This window comes from Zootoca vivipara, chromosome 13, assembly GCF_963506605.1.
Source record: "Zootoca vivipara chromosome 13, rZooViv1.1, whole genome shotgun sequence".
Lineage (NCBI taxonomy): Eukaryota > Metazoa > Chordata > Lepidosauria > Squamata > Lacertidae > Zootoca > Zootoca vivipara.
The window spans coordinates 7312043-7338102 of NC_083288.1; the positions used below are offsets into that span (position 1 = coordinate 7312043).

A 26060-nucleotide genomic window follows, 5' to 3' on the forward strand; every position below is an offset into this window, starting at 1 on the left:
CAAACCTCTTGACTAGAATTACATCTCTCCATAACTACGATTGTTTTCTCAGTTATTCAGTCTAGGAGGACACTCTAGAAATAACATTTGCCACAAGCAAGCACATGGACTTGGATCCAGTTGAAGTCATTTTGGCAACTGGTCCTGAGTAACAGTTTTGGGAGAGGAGGGCAGATATTGATGGATGTCTTCCATGCATGTCAAAAGCTTTAAGAATGCATGCTGCACACAGCTTTCAAAAAATAGCATTTTTTATTTAAAACTCCTGTACAATTTTAAGAATAAGTACCATAATAAAGAAAATAATGAATATGTTATTGATACAATTGAACTATATTAGATTCTCGATACATTTGATAACAAAAAGTTTTACTTAGTCTGCTAAGTTTAAACTAATTTAATCCATCCATTTCCTGTCATCTAATTCCATAATAACTTGGGAACAGAGGCGCATTTAATCACAATTACTATTTAATTACTAATTCAGACAATGGCTTTGCATCTGCTCATTCATTCAAGAGTCACCTAATCAGAAGAGGCAAATGATTTCCAAACCCCGAAAGAATAAGAAGTCTGTAATCCATTCAAGCAAGATTCTTATATGAACCTTACCTTGTTTCTGGTGGACAGTAAACGAAATAATTGCATGGAAACATTGCCATGTTTAGAACTTGAAAAGATATGTATTTGCAGCTGTGAAGCTCAGTGACTATGTTTTAAGCAACATGTATCCTGACACAAAGCATGTTACACGTACATTCAAGAGAGTGGGATTTATCTCCTAAGCAAGGCAATATTAAACAAAGCCTTAGCTTTGTTGGTTTAAGCTGAAGAGTTATTACACTGGGTATCAAAAAACCCTATACAGGCCTATTCCCCCCTCCAGTGGGCTTACCATTACACACACAGACACAAGGCACATGTGCCATGTACTGCACAAGCAAACTAAAACATGATTTTGTGTGTGTGTCATACAATTCTGTCTGTGTTCTTGGTTTATTTCTAGATTCGTGCCTATGGTTCGTTTGAAACAAAAAAACTAGAACCTGGTCTGCATGTGAGATTCTATCCACATCACACCAGTCTTGAAAGACCTACATTGGCTGCCAGTACGTTTCCGAGCACAATTCAAAGTGTTGGTGCTGACCTTTAAAGCCCTAAATGGCCTCGGTCCAGTATACCTGAAGGAGCATCTCCACCCCCATCGTTCTGCCCGGACACTGAGCTCCAGCTCTGAGGGCCTTCTTGTGGTTCTCTCACTGCGAGAAGCAAAACTACAGGGAACCAGACAGAGGGCCTTCTTGGTAGTGGCACCCACCCTGTGGAACGCCCTCCCTTCAGGTGTCAAGGAAATAAACAACTATTTGACATTTAGAAGACATCTGAAGGCAGCCCTGTTTAGGGAAGTTTTTAATGTTTGATGTTTTATTCTGTTTTTAATCTGTTGGGAGCCGCCCAGAGCAACTGGGGAAACCCTGCCGGATGAGTTGGGTATACATAAATTATTATTTTTGTATCCAACGCGGCACCTGCAGATGGAGGGGGTGTCCACAGGGGGAACAGGGTCCCTTTTTTTACAATTAATGCTACACACAAAGAAGTCCACAGTGTCAGAACATTGGTGCATTGTGTCCAGTATTTTAAATTCCTGTTAGCAGTGGCTTAGGGGCAGAAACTGCCTAACCTGCTCCTGACGACTCTTTTGAGCTGGAGATTGCAAAGACGGACCACGTGACATTTTGTATGTATAGTATGTGCTCTCTGTTAACTTAAAATAATGCTTTGGATCCTGGGCCCGATATTTGCATTTCACTTAAACAAAACACTTAAATGTAGGTGTGTCTGAAAGCAAGTCTACTGCATCCCATTCCATAACGAAACGAATCAAAATTTATGCTGTTGTTTCTTTTTGTACTTTTCATGCTGGATCCTCACAGGCCGTTTCTGCTTGCATTTACAGTATGAATGGAATCATGGCTCTTTTTCTCCACCTGTACGTAGTGCCCTTCTTCAGGTAGAGTTGGTGCTTCTTTCGGGCCCATTGAGCCATCTGGATAGCCATTAGTAACGCAAAAACTCCAACTGAAGAGAGAGGGAAGAAAAAGACTACTGATCTCCAGGTATCGACTGTGGAATGTCAGAAGAATCGTTTCCTACATACCCACATAATGAAGAAGACACAAAATATGACATATTTGTTTTAAGCACATGGCCGGGTCTTGCCCTTTCCTATCTGTGCAGGAATAGCTTCTGGAGGGGGTGTAAAACATTTTTTTTATTATTGAGTCCAGCAGCTCCAGCTTTTCTTCCTTCTCCCTCATGAGTGAGGCTTAGAGATGGGAGGAAGACTCATGCTGCCGGACATGACCTCCCTTGCTCTGTTTGGGATTCAATTCAGGTCATATCCTAGTTTGAGGGGAGTCCTTAGCCACAACTTGCTGGTTGAGACATTATGGGAAATGCTGAACCTGGGCATGTGAAGGAACAGCTTGGGTGAAGAAGACATGTGAAGGCAGCCCTGTAGAGGGATTTTGTTTAAAAAATGTTTAATGTTTTATTATGCTATTGAATTATGGTGCTGGAGGAGACTCTTGAGAGTCCCATGGACTGCAAGAAGATCAAACCTATCCATTCTGAAGGAAATCAGCCCTGAGTGCTCACTGGAAGGACAGATCCTGAAGCTGAGGCTCCAATACTTTGGCCACCTCATGAGAAGAGAATACTCCCTGGAAAAGACCCTGATGCTGGGAAAGATTGGGGGCACTAGGAGAAGGGGACGACAGAGGACAAGATGGTTGGACAGTGTTTTCAAAGCTACCAACATGAGTTTGACCAAACTGCGGGAGGCAGTGGAAGACAGGAGTGCCTGGCGTGCTATGGTCCATGGGGTCAGGAAGAGTCGGACACGACTAAACAACAACAACAACATCACTTGCTTTTTCCTGTAGGACTAACTGCAGTCATTAACAGTCATTGAGTCAACCACCCATTTCCTGCTACCCTTCTGAGAAAAAAAATATCCCACACCACCCTCCCACTATATATAAGGGTTGGGTGACTTCAGTGTATCTGAAGAAGTGTGCATGTGGACGAAAGCTTATACCCAGAACAAACTTAGTTGGTCTCTAAGGTGCTACTGGACATTTTTTAAATTTATTTTGACTGCATCAGACCAACATGGCCCCCTACCTGAACCTTCCCTATCTGTGCAGGAATAGCTTCTAGAGGGAGTGTGAAACATTTTTATTTTTATTTTAGCCCAGTGGCTGCAGCTTTTCTTCCTTCTTTCTCATGAGTGAGGCTTAGAGATGGGAGGAAGACTCATGCTGCTGGACATGACCTCCCTTGTTCTGTTTGGGATTCAGTTCAGGCTCATGGCCACCTCAGCTCCTTGGGGTTATAGCAGAATCTCTAGAGCCATGGTGTGCCCAGTCTTGGGTAGGGTGTCTTCCAGGGAGGCACACTGGGGTGCCCACTAGGATATGCCAACTTTGCTTGCTCCTAAAAATGTGGTGGGGTCAGGTATGGAGTTCTTCCAATGAAATTCCATCCTGTTCTATCCACCAAAAATGTGGCAGGACAAAGCCTGTTGGTTCCACCCATCTCTAAAATTAATTTACACCAGGGGTAGCCACTGTAGTGCCCTTCAATGTAATGTGGACTCCAGTTCCCATAAGCCTCAGTCAACATGGCCAATGGTCAGGGAAGATGGGAGGGCACCACATTGCCTACCCCAGATTTACATATGGATGTTGGGCATCATCCAAGCAAGGTGAATATAATCCAGTCAAAGGTAAACATGTTCCTCTCCCACTTATTTCACTGGGAGAAAGTTAAGTTCATTCCTAGTTTTCTACAACTGAAGTTAATAAAGGTTCTTAGTCATCTGGATCAGGTACATTATTAGTGCTGCAGGCACAAGGAAACTAGAGGGGCATATTTTGAATTGCAGGGGCAAGCAGAAATACACAGCAAAAGAAAATGTATTTCATAAAAGGGGTGTGAGTTTTTTAAATGAATTTGATAGTTTAATCAACAAAATTTAGCTCAGCAAATTTTTTCAGCAGGGGGCTGGTCCACTGTCCCTCCGACCTTGTGGGGGGGCGGACTATTTGGGGGGAGGTGAACAAATTCCTATGCCCCACAAATAACCCAGAGATGCATTTTAAATAAAAGGACACATTCTACTCATGTAAAATCAAGCTGATTCCCGGACTGTCCACGGGTTGGATTTAGAAGGCAATTGGGCCAGATGCGGCCCCTGGGCCTTAGTTTGCCTACCCATGGTTTAGCTGATTGGTTAGTGGTGCCAATTTTCATCAGCAGGGCTGGAAGTTTGATTCTTTTGCTTTCTGGTTCACAATCATGGTAGGGAATGAAAAAGAAAATGTTACACATTTCCATTACCTCATACAACATTTGAAAACTTCTGTCCATTACAGTTCAAGTTATGCTGCCTGATCTTCCTTCCAATGTCTCAAAGGTTAAGCAGAGACATGCTTTTTAAAAAGCCATTTAGAAGTGAGGTAGACAAACACCAAGCATGTAAACAAATGTGCTTAAATGTGCAGTGCACTTCCATCACACTTAAATGTATATTGATAACATACAGGTATATCTAAATTCATTATTGAAAAGATAAAGGTAAAGGGACCCCTGACCATTAGGTCTAGTCGTGACAGACTCTGGGGTTGCATGCTCATCTCGCATTATTGGCTGAGGGAGCCGGCGTACAGCTTCCAGGTCATGTGGCCAGCATGACAAAGCCGCTTCTGGCGAACTAGAGCAGTTCACGGAAACGCCGTTTACCTTCCCGCCGGAGCGGTCCCTATTTATCTACTTGCACTTTGACATGCTTTTGAACTGCTAGGTTGGCAGGAGCTGGGACCGAGCAACGGGAGCTCACCCCATCGCAGGGATTCGAACCGCCGACCTTCTGATCAGCAAGTCCTAGGCTCTGTGGTTTAACCCACAGCGCCACCTGCATCCCATTGAAAAGATGATCAACCACAAATACTTGACTCCGTTAGGATATGTAATCTTTATCATTTCTACTTCTACTACAATTGCAGAAGTTAATTCTAAGCCATGCTGATCATTTTTCTCATATAGAATGTTTTGGGTGATGGTAAACAAGCTTATTCAAAGATCTCAGCTGGAGACTATTTCTGCTCTTACCTGGCAGTGTTTGTGTCATCACTGTAAAGCTCATCCAAGAGCCAATCTGTTGCAAAGGGGGAAAAAAATCACAGTTCACTTAAATATAAACAGCTGTCTGTCTTATACAAGGTCTTCCCAACCCTTGACATGCTTCTCCAGCAGTGCCAGTCCTTCTATTTCGAATACATAGGTAATTTCCCCTACCGTGTTTCCCCTATTTTAAGACGTAGTCATTATATAAGCCATAGCAGGATTTTAAGCGTTTAGGAAATAAAAGCCATACCCTGAAAATAAGCCATACCTCCGAGGAGCGAGACCGCTGAGTGCCCCAGCCAGCCAGCGGGACCCAGCACGCTGGCCGCGGAAAGAGTATAGAAAAGCAGTGCCCCGAGCCTCTGGGAGCCGGCAAGAGCAGGAGGCGGCTTGCCAGGTCGGCATCCAGCAGTGCGCGCGGAGCACCCTGAGCCTCTGCGAGCAAGCAGGACGAGGAGGAGGCTTGCCGGGTCGTCGCCCAGCAGCGCGCGCGGAGCGCCCCGAGCCTCTGGGATTGTTGTTGCTGCTGCTGGCTGCCGGAGGCTCGGGGCGCTCCGCGCGCGCTGCTGGGCGACGACCCGGCAAGCCTGCTCCTCGTCCTGCTGGCTCTCAGAGGCTCGGGGTGCTCCGCGCGCCCGAGCCAGCAGCCTGGCCTCTCTTTTTTTGCCTGCCCGAGGCGGCCTGCCGCCCCGCCACCGGAACCGGCGGCTGCAGAGCGGAGCGCTCCGCAGCGCCAGGCGGAGCACAGCGGCCTGGCCTCTTTTTTTCTTTTTTGCCTGCCGCCCCGCCACCGGAACCGGCAGCTGCAAAGAGGAGCGCTCCGCAGCGCCAAGCGCTCGGAGCGCCCTGCAGCGCTGGGCGGAGCGCAGCGGCCTGGCCTCTTTTTGTTTTTGTTTTGCCTGCCGCCCCGCCACCAGAACCGGCAGCTGCAGAGAGGAGCGCTCCGCAGCGCTGAGGGCTCGGAGCGCCCTGCAGCGCTGGGCAGAGCACAGCGGCCTGGCCTCTTTGGTTTGGGTTTTTTTGCCTGCCGCCCTGCCACCGGAACCGGCAGCTGCAGAGAGGAGCGCTCCGCAGCGCCGGACGAAGCACTGAGCCAGCGGCCTGCTGCCTTGGTGCCTGGACCCAGCTGCTGCTGCAGCGCCGCACAGAGCGCCCAGCAGCACCCCAGCCAGCTGCCTGGCCCCTCCGAGGAGGCCTTAAGGTACAAGACATCCCCTGAAAATAAGACACCGTGTGTTTTTTTGAGTAAAAAAAAGAATAAGACGGTGTCTTAAAAAGGGGGAAACACGGTATGTAAAAAGGTAAAGGAAAAAAGGAAAAGAACCCCTGGATGGTTAAGTCCAGTGAATGGCAACTATAGGGTTGCGGCGCTCATCTCGCTTTCAGGCTGAGGGAGCCAGTGTTCATCCACAGACAGCTTTCCAAGTCATGTAGCCAGCATGACTAAACCATTTCACAATGGAACATCGTGACTGAAACCAGAGCGCACGGAAATGCCATTTACCTTCCCGCCACAGTGGTACCTATTTATCTACTTGCACTGGTATGCTTTTGAATGGCTAGGTTGGCAGGAGCTGGGACGGAGCAACGGGAGCTCACCTCGTCATGGGGATTCAAACTGCCAACCTTCTGATCGGCAAGCCCAAGAGGCTCAGTGGTTTAGACCACAGCGCCACCTGCGTCCCAAGTAGCAATTTCCCCAAGTAGCACACACAGCTGCACCAAAGATGGGAGGAGATTGGAGTGGAACTGAAGTGGATTCTACAAGAACTAGTGTTACAAAGGCAGACCCAGGAAGGTGAAGGGTCTGGTTTGTGAAAACGGAGTTCAAAGCTTCACTCAAGAAACCAGGTTGTGGTTCTCCTTAGCATCCTTGCTGGGACCACAAATTAACTGTGGCCTTATGAAGGCAAACCCAGTGGCGGAGGAACCCTCTCCGGCACATGGGGCGGAGCATCCCGTACGGACTGCGCATTGCGACATCCTGTGTGTGCGCAGTCCATACGGGCTGCCGCTTCGGCGGCAACCGTATAGGCTGCCACGCGAGCGGCATCCCATACAGACTGTGCATGCCCTTGGCCACTCTACAGCTGGGGGGAGGCAGGAGTCATCTTGTCACCCCTCCCAGAGTGGCACCCGGGGTGGCCTCCCCTCTGCCCCCCTTCCTATGAACCTGGGCAAACCATGCACATTACCAAAGAGCTTCAACAAAGCTTGATGGATCAGGCCATGGCCCCATCTAACACAGCATTGTGTTCTTACAGTAGCCAACCACATGCTTGTGGGAAACCAAAAAGCAGGACACAAAAAATGGCCGCCAACAACACCTGAAGTCGCGTCTATGTACTTCCGGACATGCATAGATGCGACTTTTGAAGCTGGTGGCAGCCATTTTTGTGCCCATAGAAGGGCAAATCGGAAAGAAAAAATGGCCGCCGGCAGGAGAAAATAATGGAGAAAAACGGGAGAGGAAGTGATACGGGGGACCACTGGGAAAAGGTAAGTAAAAAAGGGGGTTTCCCGGGGAAAACGGGGTACTTGGCTGCTATGTTTCCTTTATCTGTCCTGAATCTCCCAACAGATTCAGGACAAAACTTATAAAACTTTTTTTAAAAAAAACAAGCTCATTTTATAAGCCAACCCCTTTTTCAAAGACAGCTCCTCTGGAAGCCGTGAGTGACCTGGATCAAAGCAGAAGTCACTGTGAGATAACTGTAATAAGTGAAGTTAAAGATACTTACTTCCTTAGCTAGCTGGCACAGATGCAAGGCAAGAAGGGGGAAATAATAATAATAATAATAATAATAATAATAATAATAATAATAATAAAGTAGTAGTAGTAAGTTGTAGTAGTAGTACCTCATATGTATAGTTTGGGCAGGAAACAAACAGAAACAACCATGTGAAAGGGTTGATTGATGGGCTTGGGAAAGAGCCTTTATTCCCTATAAGGAAAAGAAAAAAAGACCAATATTTCATTACAGCAGTTTGAGGAATGAGAAGTCAATTCCAGCCTATGAATTTCTATTGTCTACTGACTACACTGCAGATAGAAATCAGCTTCAAGCACATTTTAACTTTCACAGCTTCTGAACCAAGGATTCCTGAGAAGAAGCGTTATGGAAAGGACTAAGGAAAGGATTCCTCTCACATTCACAACCTTAGTTACCAGATTTTGAGGGGGAAGAGGAGGACTATTTTAAACACCTTGCAAAGTGTTTTAAATCATATGGTGTAGACAGTGGCAGAGGAAGAGGCGTGCAGGGGGAGCGCAACGCCCCTGACAGCGTGATCCCGGTGGAGTGCCATCGCGGCTGCCCCCCGCCTGCGCTGGGTGTCCCACCCCTGCAGGCAGTGTACCACGCCCCCAAGCAGTGTGCCATGCCCCCAGGACTTACGCTAGCCCCACCCCCACCTGCTCTCCACCCCGATAGTGCTGCTGTGAGAGCTTTACAAGTCTGACGCGGGAATTCTGGGTTTAGACGGACTAAATCTGAGTAGACTCACTGGAATTAATAGACTTTATTAACTTGGGTCCATTGATTTCAATGGGCCTGCTTTGAGCTGAACTTCGTTGAATATAGGGATCGAGGGACCTGTCAAATCTCTCGCAGTTTCTCAGTTTCCCAATGTTAAATTCCATTCTCAATATTTTGCAGCAATTTGCAATTAAAAAAAGAATCAATCAACATTTTGGGATGTATTTCTCTGAATAAACACATTTCAACATGCTGTTTTGACTAATTTACTTTCCACACCCCCAAGCAATTTCCCCTAATATAATGGGTTTTTTTTTTGTAAACATTGTGTGGTTAAAGAACTTCAAAACAAAATTCAGACAGGTGCAAATTTCAAAGAATAGATGTGTTTCAGTTCACATACCATTTTGGAAAGTATGAATTTGACAGATGTTGCTTTAAATGAGTAGTGAATCACATTTCTCCTCCATTCCTATATATCTGTAATGAATTATGTTTTCAAGTATCAAGTAACTCTGGCTTGTCCTCTTGCTGCCTATTCCCTTTCCTGGAAATTTAAGTTTCTACTGGGCCAAACTCTGACTCTGGGTTGAAGGCCATTGTATTGGGACACGTGTATTATGAGTGTTCTTATGTACAGTGGTACCTCGTTTATGAACACAATTGGTTCCGGAAGTCTGTTCATAAACTGAAGCGTTCATAAACTGAAGCGAACTTTCCCATTGAAAGTAATGGAAAGTGGATTAATTCATTCCAGACGGGTCCACGGAGTACTCAACCTGAAGCGTACTTAACCTGAACCATGGGTGTAATTGGTTCCGGAAGTCTGTTCATAAACTGAAGCGTTCATAATGAAGCGAACTTTCCCATTGAAAGTAATGGAAAGTGAATTAATCCGTTCCAGATGGGTCCACGGCGTTTGTAAACCGAAAATTCGTAAACCGAGGTGTTCATAAACCGAGGTTCCACTGTAATTGTATACATATGTAGATAGGGACACATGATGAGTGTTCACAGACTTGCCCCCAAACGAATTATTGTGAAAAATAAGGAATATTTAGGGGCCGGCAAATTTTGTCTTTGCTAGGGGGGGCCAACCAAAGCTCACCCCTGGATATGGTCACTTTAATTTCTACCCCAGATAGTCAGGAATATCATAGGTAAGCAATTCGAAACAAGCTACAGACCTGATTGGTTTTGATGGACTAATGCAACATTGATAAAATGATTCCCAGCTTCACACAACTGAAACAATTGCAAAAAAAATAAAAATAAAATTAGATTTTCAGGCTTTAACTGTAGAATCATAAATTCAGCTTGTTGTCCCCAAAATGTTGGGGAAGATGGTAGGTGCTTTAGGCACCACTCTGAGATCCCTCGAGAAGAAAGGCAGTCTAGAAGAATGGCTAAATATAAAATAAGGTCAGTCGGGGAGAATCACATCAAATTTTCCATTCACACCCACTGGGAGAGATAGGGGGACCCTCACAGAGCTTTCGCGATTTGAAAGAACATGGGCCTCAAGAAAGGAAAATATACTGCTCACACATGGCAGAGCCCTGGTAACATCAACAACAAGGTGACTTGCGCAAATGACCTCATCCATTTCTTGAATCGATGTTCCAATCCTCAGAGAATTTACTTTGAAGTATAACCCTTAGATATCAATGGAATTTCCTTTCAAGAATGTGTGAGTACCCAGCCTACGTACAAGCCACCAGCCAATATTTGTTCCCTGCCAGATGCTTCACACACATACACAATTTTTACGGTCCTAGGCAGGCAGCAGAGCCAAGAGATTTATGAAGTCTTGAATACACTGCTATTCATCACTAGTGGACTATATTTGGCTTTGATGGTCATACATTGTGCAGGCCTGATCCAGAGAGGAATCATGGAAGATATATTTTAATAGTGAAAGAACGAAGAGTTTTGTCGTCTTTTTTGCAGGCAGACTTGTTGCCCAAGTTCACAATTGTCTCATCTGGAATGCAGATCTGGATGTATTCTTAATTAAGTATCACTTCCCTCAAAAGCTCTGATCCGGCTCACAATGCAAAAGGAGATTCTGTACATGCAGACAGGCACAAAGGAGCATCAGGCTGCTTTTGCAACTGCAAATACATATTCACCAAGGAAACTGCACAAAAAATGGAAGTGTCTCCCTTCTTAGTTCACCTGTCTTGGGAGAGTATATGCAAAAGTGTGTGTGTGTGTGTGTGTGTGTGTGTGCGTGTGTGCGTGCCACATTCATTTTTTTTTTTACCCTCCCTCACTTCCTGTCCATACATACCAGAAACACAAGGGCAGAAATAGTCACTTGCTTGTTCCCAAATGCTAGAAAACAGAAGGAAAACATAATTATGACTCAGCTATACAGCTGCAATTAAAACGTTTCAAGTGTGTTGTAAGGTGCTTTATAGAAGATGGTGATGGTGAACTATGGCAGATTCAATATATTTTTCAAAATGTTTTTTTAAAAAAGAAATTTTACAACATTTTTTATGTGTGTCTAGATTCCACCTTGGTCTTACATATACAGTGGTATCTCTACTTACGTTCACCTCCGGTTACATATCATTTGGCATATGCACACGGCAAACCCGGAGGTATTTTTCTGGGTTTCACCACGTACACATGCACAGAAGCACTCTACGCACTGCACACATGCGCAGAAGCGGTAAACCATGCTGCGCGCATGCGCAGAAGGGGCTCACCCCATCACAGGGATTCGAACCGCCAACCTTCTGATCAGCAAGCCCTAGGCTCTGTGGTTTAACCCACAGCGCCACCTGCATCCCACCAAAAGGTCTCCTATTTCACAACTAATTTTACCCTTGGGGGCTTGAGGGGAAGTTACGCCCCAACCACAATATGGTCTGAAATCATCCTTTGTCAATGATCTAGAGTGGGTAATGGAAGCCACTCTGATTCTCTCCTCAGCACAGGGACAGTATTTTTCACTGACCCTTCACTGGGTTAAAGTCTAAAACTAGACCTCTGCATTCCTTCCATCCTTTCCCGTCTAATATCTGAAATCTTGCTAGAAATTGCCGTCCTGTTTTGGTGTGGAATTCTGAAATCCCGACTTTAAAAAAGGAAAAACAGTCCCTAATAATAATAATAATAATAATAATAATATTTTATTAACAGCGGATATAAAACACTGATTAAAATGCAACTTTGAAACAGCATAAAGCAGAATAGAATACAACATAAAATGCAGCATCAATATCAATAAAATTCAAAAATTCGGGAGTCATTTTTGGAAGAAAAAAAACCCCTAGTCAGAAGACATCAAATGATCACCAGGGCTAACTGGCCAAGTTGGTCCTACTAGGGCCAGCGAGGAGGTGTGTGAATAAGAATTTAAATGTGGGGTTGCAGAAAGGGTTTCTTCATAGAAGAGGAAAGGGAAAAGGGAATAGAGGATCAGGCTAATTCAAATTGAAGGCCAGGCAGAATAGCTCTGTCTTACAGGTCCTTGTGGAAGGAGATCAAGTCCTGCAGGGCCCTAGTCTCGTGGAACACAGCATTCCACCAGGTTGGAGCCGTCACTGAAAAAGCCCTGGCCCTGGTGGAGGATAATCCGGCTTCTTTAGGGCCCAGGACCCTTAAGCTATTATTATTCATGGACCTTAGGGTCCTCTGTGGGACATACCAGGAGTGGCGGTCCTGTAAGTACAGGGGTCCTAGGACGCAAACTCTATAGACGAATTCTTGTAGCACGAGGCAAGTTTCTAGCGCAACATGTGCCTTTTGCATTACTTACATGGAGGAGTGTACTGCGGGTGATTGATGTAGTAAGCAAGCCAAGACGTGAACCCCCAGTAAAAAGTGCAACCCTGTAATGAGAACACAGAGATAATGAAAGGATATTCCAAAACGAACTACAGCCTCCACAGTAGTTGGCACAATGGGGACAACAGATCCCTACCACATACACACATCTGTTTATTGTATGCTGATGCTCTGGCAACTGGTTGTCAGGGACTGGACATCGGAGGAGGAATGGTGGAGACCGCCCCGCCCCCTTTCCTGAACCTTCCCGAGAAGAGGAGGACAGTAGAGATCAGGCTTCCTAAACCTCGGCCCTCCAGATGTTTTTGGCCTACAACTCCCATGATCCCTAGCTAGCAGGACCAGTGGTCAGGGATGATGGGAATTGTAGTCTCAAAACATCTGGAGGGACGAGGTTGAGGAAGCCTGGTATAGATTTACAATGGTGGTCAGAGGGTCACAGCTCAGAGATATAAGAGGGGCAAAGCTGGGAAATAATGGGAGAAAGAGAGCAGGAACAGCTGGCTGACACATCATCACTAGAGAGCATTCCTGACCCCCCCCCTTCTCCCAGAACCCGGTGGTCAATGAAAGTAGGAGAGCAGAGAGCCCAGAGGCATTTGTCCCTAAGCAGACACCGTAAGGAGAGTGGGGGCTGTTGCACACACTGAAAGAGGAAGCTCTTGGTCACGTGCATGGGCATATATAGGTCCCTCGATCTGTTTGGACTGCGCCCCATTGGCCAGATTGAAACCCAACATCGAGGGACTTACCAATCAAGTGTTGTGGCTGACCAATCTTACCCACCCACAACACAGGGGTCTCCAGGTCTCACCACAACACGTGCCCTCTTTGACGAAGGACACGATTTGTCTGCAATATTTATAGGCTGCTCTGCAACAAAGTTCTCAGAGTGGCTTTTCTCATTCAGTTCTACGGTACAATATGTTACAGATGAAAATCACCTTGATCATATTTTTCAGGGGAGTGTGCCCTTCCGAAATCTTATGCACAAAGAGTGTCTCCAGTAGATGTCTGGTATAGTGTAAACAATGACAGAAGCAGGCCAGGCTGCAGAAATTAGAAAGAGAAGGAGGAAAAGGTTAAAAATAAAAAAAAACAACCAAAAATTTATTGCAATGTTTGATGTAGCCATCTTTAAATCTCACCTACTACCCTGAACTGGTTAAGAGGCTTGCTTCTCCCATTAACTCAGTAGGTTATCTTAGGGAAGCCATCCACAATCTGCATTGTATATGTTAAATATTCCCCAAGATTTAAAAAGCCCAACAATCAGGACCTCACCCTCCTTGAACCTCTCTAAAAGGGAAATAGTACGCACTAGAAACCTCACATCGTAAGGCCTGGTTCCCCCTTACAGTGTTTGGGTTATAAGGTATGTACGAGGATCATATTGGCATATGTGATCCTTCCAGGGTCGAAGGTTGCATCTTGCTATTCTGTAGATCCATAGAAAGCCATGTTCATTGCCATTTCCAAAAAAACGATTGATAAACGACGTGCTGCCAGGGGTGATGGGACCCCTCAGACTTTGCTTCTGCTTGGGGGAACGTTTAGGATTTAAATGACCCAACAATCTCATCGTTGGCACATTCCCACTAAATATGAGTTGGTTTGCCAACATTCATGATTATTTGATATGTTTGGTATAAATGTGAAGCTTGTATTCCACCATGGAATATATTTTCATTATCTTGCAGTTTTTATTCTTCTTGCTTTTATGACTGCTTTTATTATTACTTTTAGCCTGATGTTTGTTAGTAATTATATGCCTATGTTTAAAGAGGGGGGGGCGTCTAAAAGGCCTGCATAAGCTAATGGGCCCAGGTTTTTCCTTTACCAGTATTACCCATCATAAAATTCATAAATAAATACAGTGGAACCTCGGTTTATGACTACCTCCATTTACGAAAACCTCCGTTTATGAACGCCGCAGACCCGGAAGTGTTTACATCCGGGTTCTGCGGCGTCAAATGCGCAGACGTGATATGCGCAGCTCGCCCATGCGCAGAAGCGACCTGCGCAGCGCATGCGTGCGCAGAAGCGCTCTATCGGCGCTTCGCGCACGTGCAGAAGCATGCCTTCGGTGAGCGAATACCTCAGCGAGCGAACGCCTCCGCGGAACGGATCGCGTTCGCAAACCAAGGTACCACTGTACAGATTTGAAGGGTACGTGTGTTTGTGAATGACATGGCTAACCCATCCATGAATCCAGTGCTATATAAACACTGTGACAGGAAATGAGGCCGCCATCGGGGGCAACAATGGGACTGACAATTCACAGAGTTAGAGAAGAAACTAAATTTTTTTAAATGTTTAGTTTCTTCTCCCGTTAGATTCACAAAATGTTTAGGGGTATGCGTCCCCCTGCGCCCCCCCCCAGGAAGAAAGCACTGCATGAATCAGATTGAGGCAACCATGTTAGACCACCTCCACTAAACTTAATTAACTCACATTTTTGCCTGTCTTTGCTCTAAAAGGGCATCATCACATCATATCATCCTTGAGCACACACCATTCTTACTCACTGAACTACAGGATGGCGTAGACTTCTTGCACTCTCCTTTGCATCATAAATACTTAAGAGGCGAAGGTAAAAGAGCAGATAGATTAGAAGAGGCCCAGTATATTCAGTTAGGAAAACCTGGAGGAGGAAGAAGAAGAGGAAGAAAAGGCACCTGAAGCTAATGGGATCCATAGAGTGATATTTTCCTGTGCAGCCTTAAGAGCATCTGGCAAATGCCAAATGGGTAGTGTCAGGGGGACTCCTTACAGGGACCCTCCCCCAGTCATCCTGACCAGCACTTCGCCCAGTGACAGCGCTAGCAGCGGGTCAGGAGGAGGGAATGAGGAATGGAGCGGAGTGGAGAGGGGGCTCTCAGACGTTTCAGAGCCTAGGCACTGACCCAGCTGGCCAGAGGAGGAAGGACATCGCAGCAAGGTGTCGGAGCCTCCGCAAAGCTCCAGCCAAAGGACAGGAGAAGGAACGCAGCCCCTTCCGGCGCCTGAATTGAGGTGCACGCCCACACGCAGGGCTAGGGGGAGGCGCTTTGGGGTGCCCAGGCTTTTATGTTGGTCCAAGACGCGAAGGAAGCCATTGCCGGGTTCTGAATCGGACCAGGCGGTCATGTTTACTGATATTTCCGCACTGTAAATAATATGCAAAATAAAACTCTGAAAGACAGAGCGGACTGGAGTGTCTTTTCTCGAGAGTAGCCACAACAATCCCCTCACAGGTGGGGTATAAATAATAACATTATTATTATTATTATTATTATTATTATTATTATTATTATTATTGAATGGGGCGTCCCTATTTTCATTGGAAGGTATGCAAACATGCAAAGTCAACAAGTCTGTTTAAGCTCACCTTTAGTTTTCATGGGGAATAGTTGGGTAAATTCAAGGTGTTGCTATTAGTATATAAAGCCCTTGAACCAGTTTATAATAATAGCAATAGCAATAGCAATAGCAATAATGAATTTTTATTTTTTTTTCCGCCCTCCCCAGCCAAAGCCGGACTCAGAGCGGCTAACATCATACAAGTAAGACAATGCATAAAAACAAGCGATCAATAAATTAATCTACACCCCACAATTAATTCAAACAAATTAAAATTAAAATTGGACAAGTGGCAATCTTCAGGTTAAAATTAATGGCGGTTACCAACTGTTTCCACTGATATTATAAGCACCTGTGAGCGAGCCTTACTCTTTACTCATTGCCTTTACTCCTTATGTACCCGATCAACCGCTTCAGTTTGTGCCAACATTTTCCAGAATGAATAGCGTCCCTTCCATTCCATATTTACAAGGAATCAGTCTTCCACTTTGGCTCTTTGAAACTTTCCTCCAGTTTTCAGGGCCTGCTAACAACCTTTTTAGCTTAGGCAAGCCCACCCAGATACAGAGTTTTAACATGGAATTTTAACATGGAATTATATAGAATCATAAGGTTGTAAAGTTGGAAGGAACAATGAGGGCCATCTAGTCCAACCCCCTGAAATGCCAGGATATTTTGCCCAATGTGGGGCTCAAACCCACGGCCCTGAGATTAAGAGCCTCATGCTCTACTGACTGAGCATATATCTGTTTTAAAAATGCATTCATTTCTATTTTCATGTCAATTAGTTTGAAAAGGTTTATTTTATTGCTATTTTAATTAATATTTTGTGTTGTTATATATAAATTGCTTCGAGGGTTTTGTTGGTTAAGCAGTATATGATTTTTGTCAAATATATAAATAAAAATGAATACAGTGGTACCTCTACTTACAAATAACTCTACTTACGAATGTTTCTACTTACGAACGGAGCTCCGTCTGCCATCTTGGATGTGGTTTAGATAGGACTTTTTCTACTTACGAATTTTTAGATAGGGTTGCTTCCACTTACGAATTTTTTCTCCCAATGCATTCCTATGGGATTCGACTTACTAATTTTTTCGACTTACGAATGTGCGTTCGGAACGCATTAAATTCGTAAGTAAAGGTACCACTGTACTGTAGTAAGAACATGTTTATTTATTTATTTATGCATTTTACATAACAATACATCCATTACAGTCGTACCTCGGGTTGCGTACACTTTGGGTTGCGTACTTTTTGGGTTACGTACAAGGCAGACCCGGAAGCGTTTACTTCCGGGTTCGCCGCGTGCGCATGCACAGAAGCGTTATGCGCAGTTCGCGCATGGGCACTTTTGCGGTTGTTCAGGTTATGTACCGCACCCCGGAACGAATCAGGTATGTAACTTGAGGTACCACTGTATACAGTTATCATCCTTTATCCTACACTCTTTGGCTTCCTCACACATCCCCCCAAGGGATCTTATTTAATCCTTGTTGAGCTGCAACTCCTTGATTACCCCCCCCCTTCTGATTGTTTTTCACTACTGCTCATGTATCAGGCCATACTTGGAAAGTTATCTGGTTATTTCTTTAATAAGTATTATCCAAAGTATTCCCACTCCTCTTCTATAGCAGACTCATCCTGATTTCTTTATCTGTGCAGTCAAAATGGCTAATTCCACATATTCTATTAGCTTATTCTGCCAGTCTACATTTGTAGGACTATTTTGGTGCTTCCCAGCGCAGTCTTTAGCATATGCACCGCCGAGCTGCAAAGATCCGCTGTTTAGCCCCCAAATTAACTTTTATTACATTTATGTCAGACACCATGCTTACACCTTATCTCTTGTTTACGAAAGAAGGGAGGGGGGGGAACCAAACTTTTTTATTTGCTCATTTATTTATAGTACACTTATACTTAAGTATACAACACCACCACACTTAAACTTATAAGTATTGTTTAGGCACCTACTTAGGAAAAACATCAGCCGTGTCAAAGGTGCCGCTGACCCCGCTGCCGCATAGCAGCACACCTCAATACAATACGTAACATAATATTTTGATGTAAGAGTTCATTTCACATGCACGGAGCCATTGTGAATGACAAGCACCGCCGCTTGGTAAATGAATGCACAAAGTCAAAAGTCCTTTAGTGAAACAGTAGATATACATTTCGGTAATACCTAGGTATATATGTATTTTGTTTTTCTAGCTTGATCAAAATTATTTATTATTTCGTAACAGGTAGATAGTTAAGAACTTAGGCAGCTTCAGCGGTGGGTGCCTGGTGCCCCCCAGAATTCGGCTCCTGGGTGTCTCGCACCCCTTGCACCTCCATGTAAAGATGGCCCTGGTCCTTCCATAAGAAAGCATGAATTAGTCAAGCTTGGCAATGTCACTGGGCATCTTTGGCATCAGTCAGCTGCACAGTCGAGGCACTGTGATGTCAAGAACAGAAAACTATTAAAGTTGCTTATTGACTTTGGTTGGGTGAGGAGAAGAGCACATTGAGGGGAGAAATTAGCAGCAACAATGATAAAAAGCAGCTGCACTATAGATTATCTAAAGCGCTGGCTTTAGTTTCTTAACTGCTGAAATTGGAGCAGGATGCACATTCACAAAAGAGTCCACACCGACTGATACAAAATGTACTGAATGCTTAGTATGCTTCTGTGTGTCATCTATTTATATGTGGCAGAAGAAGAGAAGGGGTGGATGTTTCCCTTAATTCCTGATTCCATGGATGCCAGAGAGAATGTTCAATTCAGACCGTAAGCATCATCTGCCTAGATCATTAATTTGAGAAACTCACAGTGATGGTGGTGACACAGCATTTCTGAGTCACCACCATATATTAAAGGCACATCCTGAGTTCTGGTTAACTAATCGAGAATAGCTCTCTCTTCATCTCTCATATAGAATTTCTTCTCTTGGTCTAGCAAATGCTGTTTGGTGATACTGTTGGTGACAACCTGCTTTAAAAAATTGATCAACTGGTCTAGGTGACCTGGCTAGGAAGCATTTGCAAACAGGTCATTTCTTCATTTCCTTCCAGGTTATTGAGCCACATAGATACACGAAACAAATGGGCCAGTCAAGTTTTTCACAGACTGGTAATATCTATGCACATTGCAGGCAGAGATGAAACAGCGTACAAGGGGGAGGTTCAAAAAGTATCTACATAGTGCTTAGAGAATAATTTGCACCTAAATATTAGTAAGACAAAGGAGGTGATGTTGGACCTCTGGAGGAAGAGAGGGGAACCTGTCCCGTTGTATATCGGGGGGGGGGGGCTGTGTGGATAGAGTCTCCTCCTTTAAATTCCTGGGAGTTTACCTTAGTGAGGACCCCACTTGGAAAATCAACATAACTCAGGTGGTCAGGCCCAACAGAGACTCCATTTCCTCAGGGTCTTGTGAAAGAATAATGTCAAACAACAACTGATGAACTCCTTTTACCGGTTCACTATAGAAAGTGTCCTTTCATATTGTATCACAGTGTGGTATGCTGGCCTGACAGCCAAGGACAGAAAGTCTCTACAGAGGGTGGTGAATACAGCACACAATATCATGGGCTGTCCCTTGAGTCCGCTAGATGGCATCGCAAGGGATCAAATTCCCAGGAATGTCTCATACCCCAGCCATCACCTCTTTAATCTTCTACCCTCAGACAGGAGATATAGAAGTATAAACAGGCGTAACAACAGGCTAAAAACTGGCTTCTATCCGTGGGCTGTTAGGCTGTTGAATGAAAAATAACATAGCAAAATTGACTTGCGAGGTGGAGTGTTGTTCGATAAGAGATTGAGTGTTGGGGGAGGGAGGTTCCTTTAATTTCATTGTACACAGGTTGTACAATGACAATAAAGGTATTATTATTATTATTATTATTATTACAACATTAGAAAGGTTAATGCGGCTTCCTTCATTTATAAGTTTAAGCATGAAAGCTCTGCATTCAGACCAACAAATACATTTTCACCATGGTCCTGCACAACATGGTAGGAGTAATGTTTGAAAGCTTCTTACCATGTGTGCCATACACCAATTCTTACATCCCGGGTGGTAGCTAGAGAAGTTGTAGGATGCATTGTCCATGAACTGACCAAATTTGCAATTCTCAGATTAGGGATGTCAGAGAATTCCAATGAAAATGGAAGCAGAAAATGGCTGGTGCTCACTTATTTGTCCCGTGTTTGGAATGAGAATTAATCCAGCAAACACGATTGGTATTTGCTGTTGTTTTCAGTCTGAGAACGATGTGCAATGATACATAATTGAAGACGTTCTTTTTCCGATTTGCAGTATGTTTCCTTTGCACTGAAATGGTGTGGAATAATGTAATTAATTACATAATGTTTCACCATGGTGGACAAAGATGAATCGTGTAGCTTTTTGCACTGACCAAGCTGCAGCAGACCAGGGACTGTGCTGCATGCACTGAAGAGGAGGTGGAACAAGTTGTATTTATATAGCATTTTTGTATATTCAAAAGGAAGCACAAAACATTGTTTTGCTGTAATCCTCACAACAACCTTATAAAGAAGGGCAGCATGATTCTCCCCATACAGTGGAACCTCGGTTTATGAACACCTCGGTTTACGAATTTTCGGTTTACGAACGCTGCAGACCCATCTGGAACGGATTAATCCACTTTCCATTACTTTCAATGGGAAAGTTCGCTTCAGTTTATGAACAGACTTCCGGAACCAATTACACCCATGCTTCGGGTTAAGTACGCTTCAGGTTGAGTACTCCGTGGACCCATCTGGAACGGATTAATCCACTTTCCATTACAGTGGTACCTCTACTTATGAATAATTCTACTTACGAATGTTTCTACTTACGAATGGAGCTCTGTCCGCCATCTTGGATGGTGTTTAGATAGGATTTTTTCTACTTACGAATTTTTAGATAGGGTTGCTTCGACTTACGATTTTTTTCTCCCAATGCATTCCTATGGGATTCGACTTACAAGTTTTTTTGACTTACGAATGTGCGTTCGGAACGCATTAAATTCGTAAGTAGAGGTACCACTGTACTTTCAATGGGAAAGTTCGCTTCAGTTTATGAACGCTTCAGTTTAAGTACTCCACGGACTGTCTGGAACAGATTAATCCACTTTCCATTACTTTCAATGGGAAAGTTCACTTCAGTTTATGAACACTTCAGTTTATGATTAGACTTTCGGAACCAATTGTGTTCATAAACCGAGGTACCACTGTATTGCTGAGGGAAAGTGAGTTGCCTAGTAAGGTCATTGCAGAGCTGAAATTTGAAACAGTTTCTTCTTGACTTGCAGCCAGGCTTTTAGCTATTATGGGTTCTTTTGATGAGTCAGTTCCAATCTACCGAAACCTCTGTCCAAAGGAGCTCCAGGAATGTACAATAAGGCCTAGCATGGTGGAAGCACTTGTGGAAGTTTCATTAGAAAATGATAAAGACAGGTTGTGGAAGGAAGGTATTAATTTTACTGCCTGCAGTGTGCTTAAAGAAAATGTTATGAAAATGATGTACAGATGGTATTTAACACCAGCTAAATTGGCTAAAATGTAGAAGACAATAACTAATGAGTCCTGGAAATGTAAAGAAAGGGACGGTATAGAAAATATCATAAATAGGTTTAGAAAATATCTTAAATAGATTTGATGGAATATATTGAATATATTGAATACTGTTAATTTAGCTGTGATAATGGACCCAATATGAAGAGAGTCGGGGAAGTTCTAAAAGGAAGTTATGATAAGATTGATTGCTAGGATATTGTTTTTCTTTTTTTTTATCTGTTTTGTTTTGTATTTTTTTCTCTATGTCTTGTATTTTCTTTTTGTGTTTTGTATGCTTTGTTGTTTGAGAAAATCTTTAATAAATATATATTTTTTTAAAAAAAGAAAGGGGAACTTGTAAAGAAGTCAAAGCTTTCTGGGAAATGGTATATAATGAGTTAAAGAAAATATTTAAAAATACTTTTATTAAAAAACCAGAAGCCTTTTTAGTGGGTATAGTAGTGGGTGAAGAGATACCAAGGGAAGATAAAAGACCGTTTATGTAGGCAACAACCGCGACAAGAATTCTTTCAGCCCAAAAAATGGAAACAGCAAGAAGTACCAACGAAAGAAGAGTGGCAGATGAAGATGATAGACTTTGCAGAACTGGCGAAGCTGACAGGAAAAATCCAAAACCAGCACGATCAAGTATTCCAAAAGGATTGGAGTAAATTTATACGATATTTGAAAGATACATTGTAAGCAATTAACATCGCTAGCAGGGTTGTCCGATGACTTGCAATGAGAATTTTTCTATCTGTCTATATTTAAATTTTGAGGCATTCTGTAATAAGTCCAATTAGAATTGGAAAATGTATAAATTGCAATGATATAAAGATTAATTTCGAAAGCCATGAGGCGGGAGGGAAGGAAGTCAATAGGCTCTAAAAAGCCAGGGTGGTATAGTGGACAATGATGATGTGAATGTATCATATTAAATGGAAAATAAATAAAAAATTTAAGAAAGAAAACGATAAAGACAAACTGACCAACAAAGCAAGAAGCACCTCAAGGTAATGCACAACTCTGCTGTGTTCATTTTACCAAAAGTTAAACTTACTGTTGTCCAGGAGACTTGCTGACCCATGTCCGTGAAATACAGCGTAATGATAGAAGAAGCTGCAAGGGCCTTTATGTTGACGGAGTCTCTCAAGTAAGACCCATCTATGATAACAAAGAAACAGAAGGAGGTGACACGCGGTCTGAACTCAAACACTGCTTATGTGTTACATGCTCAGCCCAATTCCATGAGATGTCCTACTAACACATAGCCACTGAAATGCCAAATCTGTTCAGGTAGCGTTCAAATGGCCTCATACCACATTTGCTTCCTGCCAGTCCACTTTCGAATGGGAGCACAAGATTACACCAAGTCTGCAACAGCTGCAGGACAGTCACGGGGGTATATATCACAGTGACCGAACATTGCGTGGCCAGCATTTGATTCAATACCTTCACAGAGAAATCACTTGACACTGATATAAGGATGCAGGATGTGAATATTGTCCCGGGACTTATTTCTTTGCTCATGTTGCTCAGATGGTGGACTTGCAAAGTGTGAGTTCCTGTTGGCTGGAATTCACGCTTTTAGCCGGTAAGGAAGACAGGCAAGCAATCTCCTTTCTGGTCAGCATGAAAGGAGCAGAACATAAGATGGACCAGCGCTAGCAACACACACCGTGTTCATGCTGGTCAGAGAGGAAGGTGACGCTTGGGGCTACCACCCCTTCTTCACTTCCCAAGGATCTTCTGGCAAGACTAGCAAACTGAAGATGTGAATGCATTCATGAAATATAAGACAATCTTCACATTTGTAAATCTGTGAAAATATTGGGGGAAATATAAATTGGCACGGTCAATATAGCAAACCTTGGTTTGTCTATCCCTATTATAAACATTGGGAAGCTCATTCTCATGTACAAAAGGTAATGTGGACATTCATTCAGAAAACATGCTCCAGAGCAGGGCTTCTCAAACTTGGGCCTATAGCTGTTTGAGGACTACAATCCCCATCATCCATGACCACTGGTCCTGCTAGCTATGGATGATGGGAGTTGTAGTCCAAAAACAGCCAGAGACCCATGCTTGGAAAACCCAGCTCGGGAGTACCTTGGCAGAAAAAATGAGTACTTACTGCGTTCAAGTCGCAGGCCTATGCGAGATGGCGACCACTGGGGACCTGCATTCAAATAAGTGGAAAAAAATGTACCTTTCACTCCAAAACATTTTTAAAAAAAGAATAAGAAGGTTGCTCTTAGAACAGTGTCGCAAAAAATGAGAGCACAATGCAAAAACAGAGTAGAGTTTTAAAGACCTCAGCTAACCTAATAGGAAGATATTTAAATCCCCTACTTCATGTGTATTTCATATCAACCAGGGCTCATATTTTCTGAAGAACGTGAAATGCATCAAGTTTGATCTCTAGGTTGTCCAGGCCTTAAATAGCAAAGGTCATCCTAAATGTCATTTAAGGTGAATGGGAATCAAGTGTCTGAGAATTCTCAAGAACACTTCGGTGCAACTGCAGAAAGATAATGGTATCATTTTGACAACCCTGTGTTTCATTCTCGCCCACACTGGAAAATGCTCCTGGAAAGGAGCTATACCACCTAGAAGACTTTCTATCTGAAAATAAATATATATATAGGGAGCTTGCTTCACTTTGGCTGGATGCTGCTGTTAAAATTTGTGGTGCTTGTGGTAGAGGAACTGAAATACTATCACTGTTAAAATATGAACAAGACACCAGTGAGTGCCTATGTTCAGATGTGAGAGCAAAGGGAAAACATATTTGTTTTATCTCCAGAAATTATCTGGCCCCACTGCAATGGAATACATTTAGTATTTTAATAGCTAGGAGTTCTAGCTTATAAATTGGTACATATTAATCAACTAAAAATGTAGTTGATTGACCTCAACCAATTTTAACTGATAGGGTAAGGGTGAAATACTATACACTGAGACTGGTTTGGTTTGGCTATGTGGGAGGATGCTGAGAATTACAGGCTGGTTAGCTTAACATCTGTCCCATGGAACCTGGTGGAAAGCTTTGTTAAATATATAATTACCAAGCATATAGAAAAACAAGCCTTGCTGAAGCAGAACCAGCATAGCTTCTGCAAGGGTAAGTCATGTCTCCCATAAGATTTAGAGTACTTTGAGAATGTCAACAAGTATATAAACAGAGGAGATCCAATTGACATTCTGTTCTCAGCAGGCTGGAGGAAAATCTCAGGTTTGCAGAATGAAAAAAAAAACCTTTAGCAACAACAACACCACCACCTCTCCAAGGGGAAGTCCCCCCCCCTCCAACTAAGCATGCTCATTTAACAAGGAGTTGAGGCAGGGAATCTGGGGTGTGTGGATGTACCGACGACCCCCAACTTTTCCAGTTAAAATATAGAGTTTGGGATATAATCACTGTATAAGAAATACGACCCAGCGTATAAGACGACCCCTGACTTTTGAGAAGATTTTCCTGGGTTAAAAAGTAGTCTTATACGCAGGAATATACTGTATATAGTGACCCTGAACAGAAGAAGCACCTTACTGTAACAGTTTGTTGTAGGACCCATTTATAATCCTAATTGTGGCATCGGTTCTCTGAGTGTTAATCCTTATATAGCCAAAACACAACATGAGGTGTCAACAGGCTTGAGGAAACCCAAATGTTTAAAGAAGTACAAATATATATAATAAATATAATATAATAAGAATTACTCTCTCTCTCTCTCTCTCTCTCTCTCTCTCTCTCTCTCTCTCTCTCTATATATATATATATATATACAGTGGTACCTTGAGCCTCTGGTTACAAACGCTTCAGGTTACGAATTCCACTAACCTGGAAGAGTTACCACGAGTTGAGAACTTTGCCCCAGGAAGAGAACGGAAATTGTGTGCTGGTGGCGCAGTGGCAGCAAGAGGCCCCATTAGCCAAAGCTTGCCTCTAGTTTCAGGTTAAGAATGGACCTCCAGAACAAATTAAGTTCGTAACTAGAGGTACCACTGTAAAGGAATAAATTTTCTAAGCGAACAAACAAACATAAAAAGCAACCCGAAACCACACACCCCAGACTAATGCAGACTGAGCATGCTCAGTACGCACAGAATAATGTTGGGTGTCTGTTATGGGGGTGGGGTGGGGAATGAAAACCAGGAGGACAGGGGGAGGGGCGTAGCTAGCTGCTTCGCCACCTGGAGCGGTGGGGGCAGGGGGATCCCGTGCATGGGGGCTCCACGGCGATCCGCGCACGTAGTCCACCTGACGTACGCAAGCCCCACACTGCCATTTCGGACAGCTTGGGGTCCCGGGTCACCGCGTCACTCCCAGGAGAGACGCTTGGCTCAGGCGCGCTGCAGGCCAGGCCCCGCGGTAAGTGCCCCCCAATGGTGTGCCATTTTGCCACCCCCCCTCCAGGATGACAAACCACCACCGCCCCCCCTTCCTACACCCCAAGATAGGGGAATGGTGCTTCCTAAAAGGTGGTGTGGCTGGTTGGCTGTAACGCTATAGAGCAGGCATCCCCAAACTTCGGCCCTCCAGGTGTTTTGGACTACAATTCCCATCTTCCCCAACCACTGGTCCTGTTAGCTAGGGATCATGGGAGTTGTAGGCCAAAACATCTGGAGGGCCGCAGTTTGGGGGTGCCTGCTATAGAGGACCACTTCCCACAGCATCGTGGGTTGTTGGGGTTT

The 26060-nt window shown here is 43.9% G+C and overlaps 1 protein-coding gene across 2 annotated transcripts in view; it reads right to left on the reverse strand.

Moving 5' to 3' along the window:
* Positions 1 to 232: 232 nt before the first annotated feature.
* The window catches only part of TECRL (trans-2,3-enoyl-CoA reductase like), a 29851-nt gene continuing 4023 nt past the window's right edge, over positions 233 to 26060 (reverse strand). Inside the window, exons 3-13 of one of the 2 annotated variants that reach the window (XM_060282228.1) lie at positions 23500 to 23544; positions 22426 to 22529; positions 15002 to 15117; positions 13418 to 13523; positions 12445 to 12517; positions 10966 to 11009; positions 9860 to 9917; positions 8053 to 8138; positions 5179 to 5224; positions 4282 to 4352; positions 233 to 2082 (exon numbers count right to left, since the gene is read on the reverse strand). In XM_060282228.1, the coding sequence (XP_060138211.1) occupies positions 2062 to 2082; positions 4282 to 4352; positions 5179 to 5224; positions 8053 to 8138; positions 9860 to 9917; positions 10966 to 11009; positions 12445 to 12517; positions 13418 to 13523; positions 15002 to 15117; positions 22426 to 22529; positions 23500 to 23544 (770 nt within the window). In that variant the 3' untranslated portion in view covers positions 233 to 2061. The remainder of the gene's footprint in view (positions 2083 to 4281; positions 4353 to 5178; positions 5225 to 8052; positions 8139 to 9859; positions 9918 to 10965; positions 11010 to 12444; positions 12518 to 13417; positions 13524 to 15001; positions 15118 to 22425; positions 22530 to 23499; positions 23545 to 26060) is intronic. The other variant, XM_035136430.2, reaches the window with a different exon arrangement.